The 17,546-nt window shown below is 39.8% G+C and overlaps 2 protein-coding genes across 10 annotated transcripts in view; both read right to left on the minus strand.

The window, feature by feature from the left end:
• Window positions 1-12,372, minus strand: part of Tmod (tropomodulin) — an 86,382-nt gene extending 74,010 nt beyond the window's left edge. For 2 of the 6 annotated variants that reach the window (XR_013079692.1, XM_076765293.1), the window contains exon 1: window positions 11,736-12,368. Coding sequence is in view for 5 of the 6 variants with exons in the window: in XM_076765293.1 (XP_076621408.1) it covers window positions 11,736-11,897 (162 nt within the window). In the remaining variant the exon portion in view is untranslated. Of the gene's footprint in view, window positions 1-11,735 lie in introns of all 6 variants that reach the window. The other 4 variants (XM_076765298.1, XM_076765297.1, XM_076765294.1 and 1 more) reach the window with 3 other exon arrangements.
• A 192-nt stretch (window positions 12,373-12,564) lies between these two features.
• On the minus strand, window positions 12,565-15,022 carry LOC143341907 (methylthioribose-1-phosphate isomerase). Of its 4 annotated transcripts, XR_013079693.1 has the most exons (6): window positions 14,488-14,655; window positions 14,116-14,351; window positions 13,833-14,041; window positions 13,547-13,755; window positions 13,086-13,464; window positions 12,565-12,795 (listed from the first exon to the last, which is right to left on the minus strand). XR_013079693.1 is itself a non-coding variant. In XM_076765303.1 (5 exons), exons 1-5 carry the CDS (start codon window positions 14,848-14,850, stop codon window positions 13,183-13,185), a joined length of 1,068 nt encoding a protein of 355 aa, XP_076621418.1. In that variant the 5' UTR covers window positions 14,851-15,022; the 3' UTR covers window positions 13,037-13,182. The 4 variants fall into 4 exon arrangements, 3 of the variants coding, with proteins under 3 accessions (XP_076621418.1, XP_076621419.1, XP_076621417.1); XM_076765303.1 differs by lacking the exons at window positions 12,565-12,795; window positions 14,488-14,655 and adding an exon at window positions 14,719-15,022 and having other exon boundaries at window positions 13,037-13,464; XM_076765304.1 differs by lacking the exon at window positions 12,565-12,795 and having other exon boundaries at window positions 13,037-13,464; window positions 13,887-14,041.
• Between the last annotated feature and the right edge of the window lie 2,524 nt (window positions 15,023-17,546).

A 17,546-nucleotide genomic window follows, 5' to 3' on the forward strand; every position in this document is an offset into this window, starting at 1 on the left:
GGTCATTAGACATGCCCTCGAAATCCTACCCACTTTCGAGAAAAAAATTCCTTGCCGAAAATCTAATTTCTGGCCAGAAATGTCTGCCCGAATTTTCATGCGAATCTTTAAAACGTCATAACTTCTGAACGGATTGGACGATTTTAATGTTTAAAAAAGCAAACTACGCGTATTTTGGTGGAGAATATGTACCAATCGCAAAAATATTCGTAAAGTTGGTCCTTGACCCCGCGAAATGAGAAAAACCCCATAAAAATGGTCCAATTTTCAAACAGCCATAACTCCTACAATTGTGAATATATTTCAATGAAACTTTTTTCTGAAGTAGAGCTCATAGGTACCTACAAAAAAGTATTAGACAACTTTTCTGTAGGGCGTCAAACAAAAATACTAAAAATGAAAAATGAATTTTCAAGAAAAATCGACAGGTGCCTATTTTTTCGACGAAAAAAAAATTTTTCAAATCGTTCTAAAAAAATTATTTCTAGGTTCTGGGGTCAATTACAATCATTTTTGGTCATTAGACATGCCCTCGAAATCCTACCCACTTTCGAGAAAAAAATTCCTTATCGAAAATATAATGTCTGATCATGAATGAATGATTCCCCTGAAATTTCATGTGTTTCAAATCGTTTTGAGAAAATTATTTTCAGTTGCAGGGGTCTATAACAATCATTTTTGGTGAATAGAGGTACCCTAGAAATCCTGCGTATTTTCGAGAAAAAAATTCGTGAGGTGGACAAATTTTATTAATAATTTTTAACGATAACTTTGATAATAAGTTTTTAACGAAGCCTCAATCTACAAATTGTTATTCTTGATTTTCGTCATATTTTGGCCTCTAGAATCTCTCATTAAAATTTTTCCCAGGGTTGGCCGAGCACCATAAGACTTAATGGCGAGTGACTAGCCTTATGATTAGAGAACTTGACATCAAGAACTTGTAACGAGTCAGACTCGTCATTGTAGGGCAAGGGGTTAATGAAATGAGAACTTTGCAAAGGGTTGTCTCAACTCCTAAATATAATAATTCGTATCTTATAGTGTCTCTATAGTTTTTTGAGAATTAAAATTGCTCGTAAATGCGTAAACATCTACAATCTAATAATTACAAATGGTCGTTAGGGTTCATAATTTGTGATTTAGACGTAGTTTGAGAGCACGGTGTGCGAAATCGCGATAATTAAGAGATCGATGGCCGCTTACGTGCGCAGCGAGGCCAATGAAGTCTGGGTCGACGATTTTGGCGGAAACATTAATCGCCCGATGACGTCATGGCGGATAGTAACCACGCAAGGTCATGACAGCATCGGTGATGCTGTCACGAATAATTCGAGAGGAGGCTACTCCGTGTGCAAACGGTTAGGGGAGTTACCTAATGCGTCACCTAAATCCGATCTCTTCGACTTCTTTGTTATTACTGAACGCGGGCACCATCTAGCGATAAATACACGAAACGACCGACTAATAAAAAGCAGAAACAAAATATTGTCAGATGACGCCTCGCTTCTGAACGCTGAAAGACTCGATAAACATTTTCAAATGAAATTATCACAGTCTAATGTCCACGACAAATATCCAACGTATAACCAAAGCAATATTTTTTTAAAAAACTATGGGATAAATTGGACCGCAGGATTAGAGTCACGCTTGTAAATTCCAAGAAGGAAAGTACGAAAAAAAAGATAAGAGGAAAAATGGGAGCGTAGTAGTCTCGTTTACTTAAATAAAAAAGTATTGTCTTATTTATTTCTCTTCGAGGCGCCTCCGAACAGGCAACCCGACACGCGTGCGTGTAAAATTTAATGGAAAATTGAGTTTTCTAGGGACAGTGTAATAGCTTCGTAAAAAAAATGGAAAGAGACTGTAAAACAGGGAAAGTATTATGTTTCTTCGTAAAATTCAAATGCTATAAGTTCTGGCACGAAAGTCGACACAAACTTATGGGACGATCTAATATATTTTGCAACGCACTCTTTTGGGGCGTGCATAAAAGACCAAGGATAATAGCTATACTATAAATTTCTATAAAAACTACGAAAATAAAATTTCAGGTAATTCGTAAATGTCATTCTATTTAAGTTAAAATATTTTTTATTAACGGTTGGGAGGTTTTTGGGTTTATCGATCGGGTAATCCTGCTGTTTAGTCCGGTGCCAGGACATAGTACGAATGCTTAGAATTTTATCGAAGGTGTGAATTGCAGAGGCTGCGGTGTCGTCACCTTACGGTCTCAGAGGCGCAAGGTCGGCTGGCCTAAACGCAGGTCGAGATTTTTGTCAAGACTCGTTGCTCGTGCCAAGAATTTCGCGATCCACGGTATACGTATTCTAGTTGCACACCGTTCTTTCTGCGTAAGAGCCACACACGCATGTTTTCTGCGTGACTTCTACGCATTCGAAGAATGCAGGACGGTTCGATCGCGATCGAGAGCGTCTCCTAATTTACAACTTCAAAGATATCGATTTCTTCGAATTTTGAAAATATTTTTACTGCAAAACTAACATACAGATATCATTATTATGCGTGTTAAACGCGAAGAACGTTCGACGTAAACTATCTTCGCGAAGCATATCTGGGAAAACACTGACTGCACAAACATCGCAGAAGTATTCGAACGTAAAATTTTCAATATAAGCATTGTTTTACGTAACACGGTAAAATGTAAACACTGACACGATCGACACACGGTACGTTCTTCCATTGATCGACACTGTGTGCATTATCAATGAAGCAAAATTGTTTTCAGTAGTGTGTCTAAAGATAACAGCAACGAGTGCAGGAATTAATAATTAAATGGCAGTAGAATCGTACGATTGTTTGAGAAAAACATAATCTATCGTCTACAATGTTGCAAGAAAAGAATATCTGAAGAATTTTATGATATTTATTAAAGTATCTTTATTTAAAAAATATTCCAGTGAAAGGAGCGTTAATTATGGTATTTATTAAAACTCCTTTGTTCCTTCCGAGTTTTATCAGCTCGCTAAAGTTTCGTACCAATAATTTGTAGACATCCTGTACATCGAGAGCGCGCTTCATTTACTCCACTTAATCGGTAGACGAAAAAAGTTCGAAATCGCATTAAGCGATGAACGAATCGGTCGACGGAAGTTTAAAAGTGGTCCTCGGTGCAATTAATCGAAGAAAGTGAGACAGGACGATAAGGACCGAGACAGGAACGTCGACGTTCGTAGTTTGCAAAATTCGTCTCTGCAAATTACTACCCCTGCTACTGACGTCCAATTAATCATCGTAATTTTCAATTACTCGGTCGGTCGATTAAATTATTCTGCAGCGCGACAACGAGCAATCTCCAACGATTCGTTTTACATTAGCTACTTACATCTTCGAAACTCGTTTAAAACAATTTTTAAAATTTCTACAAGCAATCAATACATCCTAGGGAAATTAGAAACTGCAAAAGGTGACCATTACTATCCACGAATCTGTTTGAGATCTAATCGAATTAAGTGTAACGTTGAAATCCATTTAGACAAAATCGTATTAACGCGCGAGTATATATTCTAACAGTAGTAAACTCGTCTTTATCGCGATGATTGTTTTTGTTAGAAAAATACGCGTGTCTTTAAACGATAGAACAACAGTGATATGGGTAGGCTACGAGCTCGCTGCGAATCGAGTTCTAACTTCCGTGGTAATCTCAGTTTCCCGTGTTCTCATTTGCGAGCTGTCGCGTCGAAAATTCACGAACACGAAAACGAACGTTGCGAAGTATTTTTGCCGTGGGCAAAATGACCGCTAAAATTTGCAAACCGCTGATTTAGAAGACGAATGGAGAGCAAGGGAAAAATTATACCGCTGTTGGTTGTCCGCGGAAACCGAGCTCTCCTCCAAGCTAGCAACACCTCGTAAATCCAGCCGTGTTTTACCTTAAGGCGAGATTAATACCCACCCAGCATCGTATTTGCATTTAAACGCAGACCTAATGCGCATCAACTAAATTGCAGAGTATTTTGTCTCGTGCAACGCGTGCCCGTATAAATTTCATCGAATAGTCTACGCTCGAGTTCGAGGATTTCTGAATATCTCGCTTCCGGTATCAAATCTCGAATTTCACTGTTTTATTTATCAACGTCGAACGACTCTTAATGGAATTAAAATGCCCACGTCGAGGTAAAAGTAATAAATTTTCTTTCTCAAACAACATTTCCTGCAAACCATATTATTTTTGCGTACAAAGTAATAAACGTCACGTACCCACAACTGTTTAAACACTTATCGTGACATTTAGCGATACCCGCCAAAAAACATCGTAAATAGTTTGGCATTAATGCAACGGAAAGGATCATAAAGGGGATGTTGCAGCTGAGACAAATTATAATAATATTTTTATTGCAAAACGTGTCGTATTTCGTGTAACAAATCATATTTGCCCTTTGCGTGGAACATTAACAGTTTAAAACGTACTTTGCATTGGTATTACTTTTATAGAATACTTTGACACACACGAATATTTCTCTCGTTCGAAGGAGAACATTCAAGACTAATGCTCTTCTCGTAAAATATAAAAAAAGTAACGTGTCGTGTAAAGGCACGTACGAAGGGAAATTTTAATGATTTCGAAGAACTCGAGCACAACAAAAGAGCATAGTTTTCGAGAAGACGGTGGACGATAGAAATTCACGAAACGAACGCTAATCGAAGCCCCGCGTCCCGACCTCGGAGCTATTTTAAAAGAACGTTATTACAAGACTTTCGATCTCACGAATCCAGGGATCTCGTAGGAACGAGCAATGATTTGTCAAAGGAACGTTTCGATTCGAGTCGACTTGTTACTTTTAAATCGTGGATAGAGACGATGGAGAGAAGCTTGTGCCTCGAGTAAGAATCCCGTTGCTCATCGACGGAATACGAAGCAATTCGTCGTTTAGACGACGAACGCGCGTTTACTCGACTTAAGCCGTTTCATCCGCGTGACAAAGGCGCGATTATCTGCCCCCCGTTCGTCGATTCAATTCGCAAATTGCGCCCGTCCCTGCTCAGACGGTCTCACGTTTGTTCTGCATAATTGTTTTCACCTTTAAAGTGGTATTTCAGTCTAACATATTCGAAAAATCGATTGTTTTGCTTTGCAGCCAGTCGTGGAACATAATATCGAATAAAAGATCCAAGTATCAACGACTATGCAAAGTTTGAAATTAATATTACAAATAGTTTCATAGTTAGATTAGAAACTCGACTCGCGTGCACTATAACTGAACCGAGCACATTGAAGTGTACTTTGCTGTTTGCTATTTTAGGCTGACTGGTACAGGAGCAGCAAATTTTATAGGCACTTATGTTTGTCCCATAAAGTATGGCTATAATAAAGCAAGTGTTAACTAACCACTTAACAGACATGCCCTATAATCGAGTCGAACTATACTTTATCACGGAAAGACAGAGTCGAAGACTATGGGGGTGGCGATTCTTAGAATTCACCCACGTTATCCATAATTGTTTCTGGAAACCGACGAATTTGGTATCCTCTTCGTAAATACGAAAACAAATTTTAGGCGCGAGTTTCGGTCGAGTCTCTCGATCTGATTATTTTGTTTCGATTAGTTTTCGAGAACCGGCGAACGAAAAAATATAAAATCTATCGACGAAGGTGTAAATATACTGGTTAAAATTTTCCACGACGAAGTATCCAAAGACTCGATAGTCTGCGGAAAAATATTAGGACAAGAATGCAAAGGGAAGACACCGTAAGTTTAATCGCAATGTCGATGTCTAAACGGAATGGGGAAAAAAGTAGAACAGATGTGGACTTTAGAGCATCTGTTAAAACAGAGTCACGGGTTATATAGAGATTATTCGAGACCGAAAATGACAGAAAAAATACAGACGCGAGAAGATGGTCGACGGGGAAAGAAAAGGACCAAGGAAACGCAGAAACTAGAGTTCACGGACAATGAAATATATTTTAAGATGTGGATTTCCAGGCACGATTAGACGAATAAACTATAGATAAGACAAACATACAAGGTGTAAGCATGGTACAAACATTAGAAGTTAATAGAAAAATGTTAATAAATGTGCCTGGAATTCTATTGCTATTTTAGTGTCAATTTTTAGTCTTTACAAAAAATTAGGATTGATTTCACATCCAACTACAGTCACTGTAAATTGGCTATTCTTTCAACTCGCGAAAGCACAGTGCAACGAACGATGTTTTCGCGTAATCATCGGGGTTCTACTTTAGCAGTTTCTACCGGCTTATCGACGAGATAGGGCAATAGCGGATGTAACTCTTTGCATTGGGCGATAATATATTTTCAAAGCACAAAGAATCCAAACTCCTGGGCCTCCGCTATCATAAAATATAAAAATTACAACGACGAACAGATAAAAATTTGACTAGTCGATGGAAGGGCTCGTTATTGATTGTCGATTGCTCGAATACGATTTTGTCAACAAAGAGTGAAACTTGGTCCATTTCTTTGTTTCGCCGTTAATTATGGGGGTTCGCGGAGAACGGATGGATCGTCGAGCAAAGGCAGAAATTTATGCACGTGATAACTCAACGTCTCCCCTCGCCGCACGACAATGATAATAACGATGGGAATGATTTAGTCGGGATTATCCGTAGCTTCGGATCGCGCACGTGTTTCAGAATTAATGCTCCGAGACGGCCAAAACGATGTCTATCTTCGACACGTCTACACGGGTTCGGTCGACGAGCCGAAATTATCCACCTTGCCAGCGATTCTTAACCTTTTTGAGCCCACGGCACAGTTTCGAACTGCGATGGAAAATCATTGGCACGCGCACCAATATCTTGGCGCAACGTTTCGCGCTGAACATTTTGCTACCTGGAACACCGAAATACTAAAATTTTGAAACGTTCAACCCGTGACACGCTCGAGTATTGGATTACTCGATCCGAGTCCCAGTTAAGGATCACTGCTGCCGACTACAGAGTTATTATTGAGATCTCCCGACGATTCTGGTGGTCAGCCGCCATGAACCGTCTTCGATCGAATAAATATTTATTCAGTGGAGGTTCCTGAAACGCTGGTCCCAGGGACCACGTGTTATTTTCGATCAACCTGAATGGAAAAGTTCCTCCCCGCTGCCAATGTAAAAAAAGCATTTTGTCGCATCCGCTAAAAAAAGCTCGTCTTGCGGAAAATCGAAATAAAATCTAACCTTGAAACTCGACGTTTCTTTTGTATTTTTACGCGCTGAATCTCCTTGCTTTATCATTTCGGATTGCAACTTCTGAGGAGGACTTGCGTCTCTTGTTAGTCTCTGTTGTTTATTTTGATTCATTGTTCGAGCAATTTTTTGGGATATTCAAAGACGTTTCAGTTCGACGTTTGAGTTTGGAGTGGCTGGTGGGAGTACCGATCACCGCGAGAACATAACGCGATTATTGTTAATCGGAAGTTCGAATCACGAACGGCGTTCGTCGGGCATTCATCAGTCGAATTTACGTTCCACTCGTTTCTCCGTTCAAAGCGAGTTCGTTGCCAGATCTAAAACCGTCGTACCGACAATGACGTAGAATCTGAGTAAATCGCGCCCGTTGTCCCTCATTTTGCATTAACGCCGCTCGACTAATCTTTCTTATTCCGCGTAGCAGCGCGTCGCTTTGTCGCGTCGACTTAATTTCGTATCCAAAGTTCCCTTTGTCTTCAATCAGGAACGGTACGAAATTCTCGTCCGGGCAACAAATCTCAAGCAACTAATAAAAGTTGAACAAATCCCGATCCCGTTGTTCGTCGAATAAAAATTACTGAATTATACAGTCAGATTATGTTTCGCCTTGCAGCGCGTCTCCGGCTTCGTTTCGTATTCGAAGCTGCAATTTGTTTCCGAACAAAGATGAGCAAACTTCCCACGTCGAACAACGAACGGAAGATAATCAAACGATCCGTTCTTCGTCTAATAAATATTACAATATAGATTGGACGCGTTGTTTCGCGTTATTCGAATTAATTTCGAATAACATTTTGCCCAACTGGGAGATGTTCGGTTTTCAGGATGAGAAATGGGATTTTTTACACATATTCTGACAGTGTAAAGGATGAGGAACGAGCAGAATCGAGATGAAAGTTCAAAGTTTGCTAGAGTTATGTGGATTTGAAGAACGCAGCGTCATCCGGACGGTAGCTGACCGCACGCAAAACTTTGAACGCGTTTTTCTTTAAACTATGCGTCTTTGGCGACACTGATTTCTCGGGAACTTCTGGGCCAATTGCTTCGAACTTCTGCAAACGCGTAAAGGAAACGTGCCTGACTATCGTCCTTGATTTACGTCGATATCTTCGCTTCCGCGAGTTTCTAAGGTCGCCGGATATTGGGACATTTTTACGAGAAATCGAGAGTCGGAAACTTTTCTGTATAATATAAAAATGAAGTTATTGAATCTTGTAGCGACGTAATTTTGTCAATTTTATCAAATCTGCACTCGTATGGGATAGTATGTTTGTATTTTTCGAAAAGAGTTTGAACTCGAATCTATCCAGCGACGATTAATTTGATTAACAATGGTAACGCAAGCAATTAAAGGCTCCTTTGATACGATTCATTTAGTCGTCGATCGCCGTGAGCGTTTAATCGTATTTGTAAAGCGTTACTTTAATTAAAATTTGCCCAACACTCGTCTCGCTTCTCCTTAACATGGGCCTTCAAATGATCCGCGATGAACTCGCCCCAAGCGAAAAGAGAAAATACGAAACTGGGTTAGTTTGATGAATCGCCTGAAATATTTTATGCGCGATGGAAAGAAAGAAACGATCTGTTTCTATTTCTACCGTTTAAATGGTACCGAAAGGAACCGATGTGACCGTGTTCATTATTTTAAAAACAAGCTTCGCGCGCGAATTCTATTATTTATTAATTGTAAATCAAAATTCATTTACGTATCCATAGGCAAACCCTTATGTGTCGCTCGATATACTCCAAACAAATATTTCGACAAATATCTGTTCGACCAAGCATTGTTTACATTATATAAACGTTCCCTAGTTCGGAACCTCTTCGGTGTACAATCAATTTAAACAATCATTTTATCGTGCATAGTATATTTTATAATAAACTGATTGCTTTTAAAATTAATTGTTTTAATAATTGTTCAATTTATGAACAAGACGAGTGTCCAGATTGGAGGTCGAAACGTTTACAGTCACAGTCAAAATCGTACGCTACGTATGAAAATATGTTTCATTTGAAAAAAGAAGTTTGGGAATGATTTAGAAAAAAATAAGGCAGACATGTATTGTAAATATATCTGTATTTATTGTGTAATAATGACAGAAGAAATGAATATTGCTTAACATAAAAAAAATAAAGTTACTACAATATGGTGCAGAAAACATCTCACAGCTAAAATCGAACGCTATTCCCCTATCTGGTATTCACCTCCAGGAATCCCCGAAAAGAAACAAAGAACGTTAAACAAAAGAATAAATAAATCGTAATAATAGTAAAAATGAAGCAGACGACACCAGAGGTCCGAGAAATTGATGTAAAGAACATTCAAAATGGTAAAAGCTATCGAAAAATGGCAAAAATTATTGGTAGAAGTACTAGCACTGCTCGGTACATTATTAAACGCTATAGAGAAGAAAATAGAATTACAAATAAATTAAAAACAGCACCGAACAAAAACTTTAATGCGTACTAAATAAAATCCAAAGCTGAGTGCACCTAAATTATCGAACGAGGTGGAAATATATTTGCAAATATCTGATAATTCAGAAACTGTGAGAAGAGTACTAAGAAAGAATGATTTTCATGGGCGTACAGCAAGAAATAAACTATTTGTCAGCGATAAAAATAAAAAAGGAGACTGGAGTTTGCGAGACAGTATCTAACTAAGGATTTTAGTTTTTGGGAAGAAGTTATTTTTGCCGATGGAAGCAGATTTAAAAATCTTGTTCATTTAGATGGCAAAGTTTCTGTATGGCGTAAACCTAATGAAGAATTTAAAATAAAAAACATGAATCCTAGTATTAAACATGAAGGTGGGTCAGTGATGGTTTGGGGGTGTATATCACCTACTGAAACAGGAAATTTGGAATTTATTGAAGGGAACATAGACAAATTTGATTATTTGGATATTTTAAAAAAGAATTTAAAAAGTAGTGCCGAAAAATTAGGAATTTTGAATTGTTTTAAATTTTAGAGTGACAATGACCCAAAACATACGTCGCATATTGTCAAAATGTGGCAATTATATAACTGCCCGAAAGTTATCAATACACCTTCCCAATCATCTGACCTAAACGTAATTGAGAATATTTGGCATGAATTAGAAGTAAGGATTAGAAAACAAACAATTTCTAATAAAAACGATTTAAAAAAGGCATTGCAAGGAGAATGGAGAAAAATTAAATCCGATTTTACACAAAACCTAGTAAAAAGTACTAATTTTTAATTTAATTTAAATATAAAACAATATTCTTAATATGTACGGTTTTAGCTGAGATGTTTTCAGCACTTTATTATAGTAACTTTATTTTTTTTTATGTTAAGTAAGATTCATTCCTTTTGTCATTATTACACAATTAATTCAGACATATTTACAATAATATGTCTGCCTTATTTTTTCTCCAATCATTCCTAAACTTTTTTTTTAGAATGAAACATTTTCATATATGTGATTTACGATTTTGGCTGTGACTCACTATATATCGAACGAACTATGCTTCTTCAGACTATAATTTATTTAATGTCGATCACATTTAAATGCGTCTTGTTATCAGTCTGGGTTAGCATTTCCTCGATTCGTTGAAACGAAATTCTAGTAAAAATTCAGACCCTAGATAGCGGCATCCGGTTTACTTGTACGACGACTGGCACGTGCACTTTATCGCAGCCATTTGCACGACTGACGTCGCTCGTGTTCACTTATTATCGGGTTACAGGAAAAATTCGACTGGTTCTACCGCTCGAAACCACCAGATTTCTACGTGCATGCAAAAGGTTTCGCGATAGATCGCGCGTAACGCATAATCGGTAGGATTTGAAAAGAAGTTTCTCGTTTCAAGCTTTTCCACCGACACCTCGACGCGCCCACGTTCGATAATATTTTCGGACGCAAATCATTATGTAACTTGGAAAGAAGTACACGTCGAAGTTCGTTAATCGCCGTATAGAATTGCACGCGGGGCTAAAATTAATCTCGATTGAAAAATAAAATATTTGCTCGCGATAAAGAAACATCCGCGAACACGATTCGTAAAATGCGACGGTCGGAACAGGTGCTAGACGAAAGTTTCCGCGATTTTGTTTACGCGTAAGGTTAGTGATTGTTAACGAAGTCGGGCATAACGCCCGAACCCGCCGACGCGCCAAATAAAGTTGGTAAACCCCGGTAAAATCCGCGATCGAAATAATCCCCGTTTATCCTTGACGAATATCAGAATGAACCGAGAGATTCTCGCGCTGCCACACAGAACAAATTCTGCGTTTATTTTTGGCGTGCACGAATCGCGTACCGGAACTCTCGATAAACGCGTTAAATCTGCGTTCGGTCTGTCCCGGAAAAACGCCTAATAAATCTACGTTTCAGAGACGAACGGGTTAAATCTACGCTTCGATTATCTCGTAACACGAAAAACGAGCAAGAGACGATTCTCGACGCGTCGTTTCCACGGTTCGAGATTTAAGACGCTCGCGAACACGACCGTTTGCAATAAACGCCCACGCGGGGGCGCTAAAGACGAGAACCCTACCAGTAACCGTAATCGCACGTGTCACTTATAAGTGTCGTCACTTACTTCTTGGATCTTATAGCTGGTCCTAACGGTCTTGCGTTTCGTGGTTGTGACCTCGTAAGTTTCCTCGACGGTGGGCGCCTCATCGTCCTCGTTGTTGTTGTTGTTTACAATCCCTTCGTCGGCCGATGTGGCGTCGGTGCCGAGGACGTCCGCGGCATCCATCGTCGCGTTTTCCGTGTCAACCTCCAGCGCGAACGATCGAACACCGTACGAACACCGTTCGTGTGAATTACGACGTTCGGACTTAACCTTTAATACCCGATCTCGAACCGAGGCTCGCGAGTCGCGACGTTCTGGGCGCCGAACGACGTGGAATCCGTGGGCAAACACGCCCCGAAGCGACCGTAATCTGGCCCCCTACGACGGCAAAAAAACTCCCGACGAGCAACTACCCGAAAACTATTCCGGGATTGGCGAAGTTCTGCGCGTAGCGGAGAGACTGGCCGTACTAAAGCACCGCGGTTCGAGAAACCCGCCGCGAACTGTGTTCCCGCGCGCCTTTCAACGGCGAAAATAGATTCTCAAGTTTTACCGATGGAACTCCACGCGCTCGTGCTCACCCAGTGTCGATTTCGTCGTTCGACAACGCGATAAATTCGCCGCGAAGACCGTGCTCGTCTCGACGCCTGCTCGTTATCGTTTGAAATCGAGTTACTCGCTCCCTCGGGTTCCGAACATAACCGCAAAAAATGGCGCGACGAAGCCGTACAACTGACCATTGCGACGACTCCATCGATCGCCTTCAACCTGTAGTGGACATCGGTAATAAGACATATTGGCCCTCGCGATGATATTAAACGTTTGAAAAGAACATTTTATTTACGTTCTCTCGAGTCCGCCGAAATCGCAACGATACCAGACCTCCGGGACTCCGTACTATATTCTTTCGTACGAAAGCAACGTCGTCACGCATATTTGAGCACAAATATCTTGTTCGTACGATAAAGTATCCATTTTGCGATAAAATTAAATTGTTTACGCGTCGGGAACATTTCACAGTCGACGCCGGGTGCACCAAATTTTCGGGTATGCGCCGCCATCTGATCGCAGGCGGGTTCAACTACAATCGAGAAAATGGACAGTTCGATATATTTCGATTGTCTTGTATTTCCGTAATTGCGATCCGTTGGACCGACGGAAGTTCTCTTTAATATAATTATTCGTACGAGATATTTTATCAGTATAAATATATTTTTAAAAATCACAGCGAAGTTAATAAGGCATTTTTAAATGCAAACACGCACGCCCGTGGTACAATACATTTTTGCTGCACCCCTTAGACTTAACGTTTCAAATAAACGTAACCTGCCAACAATTTTATTTTAACACGAAGTTTTAAATAAACAATACCTGGCAACAATTTTTTCTTTAACGTTGGGATCACCAATTAATTGTCCTGTATAAATGCATCAAGAAGCTTTGTTCGTTGTTCGAGTCGATCGGCACTTTATGAGTTCTCGTAGTTTTTCAACTGTATCAAATCTTCGGGTCTAAAGACACCAACTTCCGTGATAATACCCTTGATAAGACTAGCCGGAGTTACGTCGAACGCTGGATTCCAACACTGTATCCCAGCTGCCGCGATTCGTTGGTTATTTATATGGGTCATCTCTCTTTCTGGCCTTTCTTCGATGATGATATGATCACCGCTAGGAATGCTAAAGTCTATGGAGGTTCGTGGGGCCGCCACGTAAAAAGGGACGTTGTGATATTTAGCGACTATGGCGATCTGGAAAAATCACGAAGAGCATTAGAATCGCGATCGATACTTTACGAGTAATTAAAAAAACACAATCGTTAGGCGATAATACCTGATAGGTTCCAATTTTATTGGCCGTGTCGCCATTCGCGGCGACTCTATCCGCACCGACGACGACCGCAGAAATATTTCGTGACTTCATCAGTGCTGCTACCATGTCGTCGCAAATTAGGGTAGCCGGGATTTTTTCATACACTAATTCGTAAGCGGTCAGTCGCGCTCCTTGATTGTACGGCCTCGTTTCGGAGCAGTATGCGTGTTCTGTAATAGTAACTAATACTGTATAATCGTATCAAAACTCCCGAAATGTTTAAGAACTAATGACATGCAAACGTTACCAAGACTATCTTTCTTATGAAGAGATCTAATAACACCTAAAGCTGTGCCATAACCTGCTGTCGCAAGGCTGCCAGTGTTACAGTGCGTCAGAATCCTAACAGAATTGTCACCGGACACATTCTTCAAGATCTCTTCTGCTCCAAAGTCCCCGATGGCTTTGTTATCAGCTATATCCTTCTCCAGCATATATTCTATAGCATCGAGAAATCTACGAACAACATCATTTTCAATATTAATATTGAAAATGAATCTACTTGCTCTCTTCGAGTTAGGTTTTTATACCTCTCCTTCATTTCTGCTACATTAACAGTCTGATCCTTACTAAGTTTATTGGCTAACTGAATCAATTCGTCGGCAGCTATTTTCATGTTAACAGCGGTTGGACGTGCCGACACCAAGTAATTCAATTTACCTTCGACATCCTGTCGAAGGCTCTTCTTATCCGTGTACTCTTCCTTCTTAAGTTCCGTTGCTAAACTAAGGCATCCAACAATAGCTATAGCCGGTGCACCACGAACCTAGAAATTTACAGAGGATTGAATTACAAGGAGTATTCCTGTAACGTGCATTTACGCAATAAACATTCAGCTATTCTTCGGTAGTTAACAAGCAATTTAAATCAATTAACTGTCTCAATTAAAATTCCGTTCGTACAAATCGCTTTAAATCGCCACAATTTCCGTTATTACGATTTAACTGGTTCAACGTTGCGTTCCTTACTGATCGTTCGCCGACGCGTCGCGATGCAAATCTTTCAGTCTCATGGACGGAGTTACGATCGAATGCTATTAAATAATCTTTGAACATTCGTTTCTAGATGCTAGGCAGATACGATCGAACACGAGCAAAGAGAGCTTCAAACAGTACTTTCAACGTTAGACGCACCTGCATCTTATTGATGACCTTCCAGCCATCCTCCACGCCTTTGACGGGGATGTATCGGGAAATCGCCGGTAACAGTATCTGATCGAGGATTTCCAACTTGCCGTTTTTCCATTTGATCGCCTGCAGCGTCATCTCGATCCGTCAAATGCAGACGCGTGTCGTATATGGCACTCGGTGGAGATATACACACGGATTCGAGACGCGGCTAATAGAACCGCCGCTTGGTAGTTACTGAATGAAACGAGAGCCCGTTCATTTGAAGCTCACGTGCACTTCGGACGGCCGTGACTCGAAACCTATCGTAACGCCGTATCGCACTGATATCACGTGACACAACGTAGCTGCGTGCATGTATGAATTAGCCACCGTTGGAGCCATCTGTCGGCGGTCCCGCGAACTTCCGGTTTCTTCGCGACGGAAATCCCTTTGCGCGAATTGTTCAAATTATTTCGCGACGCGCGCCGCTGCGAAAAATTCTAGCCGAGCTTGGAATTTCCACGGAATTCGTAGAATGTCGGATAACGCGACAACGAAATCCTGGAATAACCCTGCTACAGTTTCGGTATAAATGGAATTTAGAGGCGTTATTTGTTTTATCGGCGATCTTTTAGTCTTGTAGGTTGAAACTACGTTTTGACCCTCTATAGCTCCTTATTAGTTTATTCGATGTTTTTTTGCGTTAAACTTAATGTGCAGAGATAAATTTATTTATTTCTTCGCTTATAAAAAGACCATAAATGTTTGAAAAGTTGTTTATAAAGAGTTTACTTATTTCTAAAGATGTTGGTTTGATGAGTTATTCCTTTGGCGTAGGGAAATATAATAACGAAGTGTCTTCTGTTATCATGAGCGCGAGGACGTGATTGTCACTGCGCTGTGTAAATATTATAATCTGTGTTTGATGTGTTTTATGATGAGAGGGAAATGTTAGTTGTTATTTCTTAAAATAGAGGTGATCAAAGATAAATTTTATTCGTGAAATCTATATGTCCTGTTCTGTATAATTTAGTACTTGTTAAAATAATATTTTATATGGTTTCAAATGTTTTAATAATGTTTGAATTAGAACCGCAGCAATTATTGTTTATTATCACGTCTCAAAAGCATTGAAAGCACGAACAAATCTCTGCTCTGACAAACGATAACTAAATCTACAGAAAAGCTTACGATAAAGAATGAAAAATACTGATAATACCTCTAGTTACGACCTCAAGATATTAGACTACATATATTACTTAAAATTTCTTATTAGGCATTTAACTCGTAAATTCATTTTCCTACTTAATTTATAACATTTCTATTAATGTATGAATTAATTCCAATCTCTACCATTAACAGAAGCGTATAACAATCTTTGGAATCCTTTGTTAAATTTCAATTCGAATGCATGACTTTTTAAATTATTTGGAGCAACGGGAAGACGGTTCAATTTACACGAGCCAGATGGTTTCAATTTCTATTGCTATGACATACAAAAAATAGGAAAGAAACTTTTACGAGAAGCAGTGTGATTGGAGAATTTCCAGTGCACATGGGAAGCTTCCAATTCACTTCGACCAAGATAAATAACGAACACTGTAATGGAATATGGGAATTAAATATTACAGAACAGTCTTAAACAAAGTTTTAATGAAAATACTTTTTATAAAATAAACCCCCACAAATCTATCTATGGATTCCAGATCAATAACCACTGTTTCAGAGCAATTCTCAAAAGATCGTTAGAACAAATTACATAAAAATTAACATCTTGTGACGAAGAGATGCGAAAGAAAAATTTGTCTTGGTAATTACAAAGCTGGTTCTACCTCGGGTCAAACGTATGTGACCCCTCGTACCGTAGATGACCTAAATCTTCGGTCGAAACGTGTATTAATAAACTGAGATTGTTTGTTTGTCTCAATTCGACAGGCAATACATATTATCCGTTTGATAAGCAGTTTGTCACGGTTACGGTGCATCGCGTACGTCACGAATAAACTTCCTCGGTATCGGTGGTCGCGTTATAAGTCGCGGTAGGTGCGCAGGATGGCGCGAACACGAATCAGCCACGGTTCCCCGCAAAGGAATCGCTCTTATTTCCGATGCAATTCGTCGCTTTGATCCTTTATATGATTCGCGGGTACCTACGTCCGCGTATTCGCCTGTGGCCGAATACTTTCCAGCGTATTCCGAGTGCAAACTATTCCATTTACTTGCCGCATTTTTTAAAAAAAAACCTTTGCATTTCAAAATAGACTGCACTTTTCAGATGGCCTCGCCTGTTCAACCGGAGGAACGGCGTTCCCCTTCATACGGAAACCGTAATTTCGACCCGTTTTTCGCGTGCTTTTCGTCTTTCGTTCCTCGCGAATGCTAACGCGTAACTATTCGATCGCGAAAGGAACAAACGCGTCGCGAACGGCATTAAAATTTCATGGAATATCCTTGCGAGCGACTGTTTCCGTGCAAACTTCGTCGGTTCGTTCTGTGAAAATGAGCAACGAAAATACCGAGACACGTTTGCAAAAATTATAGACAGTGTTAGAAAATGAAGATAAAAAGAGTATTCTTTATTTACCGTCTTTGTTTCTCCTTCCACCGACGATAAAACGTATAAATACATTTTTTACCCCAAATTTTCAAGTGGAAACTATCGTCCCTTAATATAGGATACGCGAGATATTTCGTACACAGTACAGAATAACGGAAGTTATGACGCAAGATATCTCGTCCGTAGTGTCGTAGAAGGGATATTGTGGTAGCGAAATATCTCGTTCGACAGGGTGTTAACCTTTCGAGGGTTAATTAGATACTTCCAGCAGATATTCGTGCTTCCACAGAATTTT

Source organism: Colletes latitarsis, chromosome 5 (assembly GCF_051014445.1).
Source record: "Colletes latitarsis isolate SP2378_abdomen chromosome 5, iyColLati1, whole genome shotgun sequence".
NCBI lineage: Eukaryota > Metazoa > Arthropoda > Insecta > Hymenoptera > Colletidae > Colletes > Colletes latitarsis.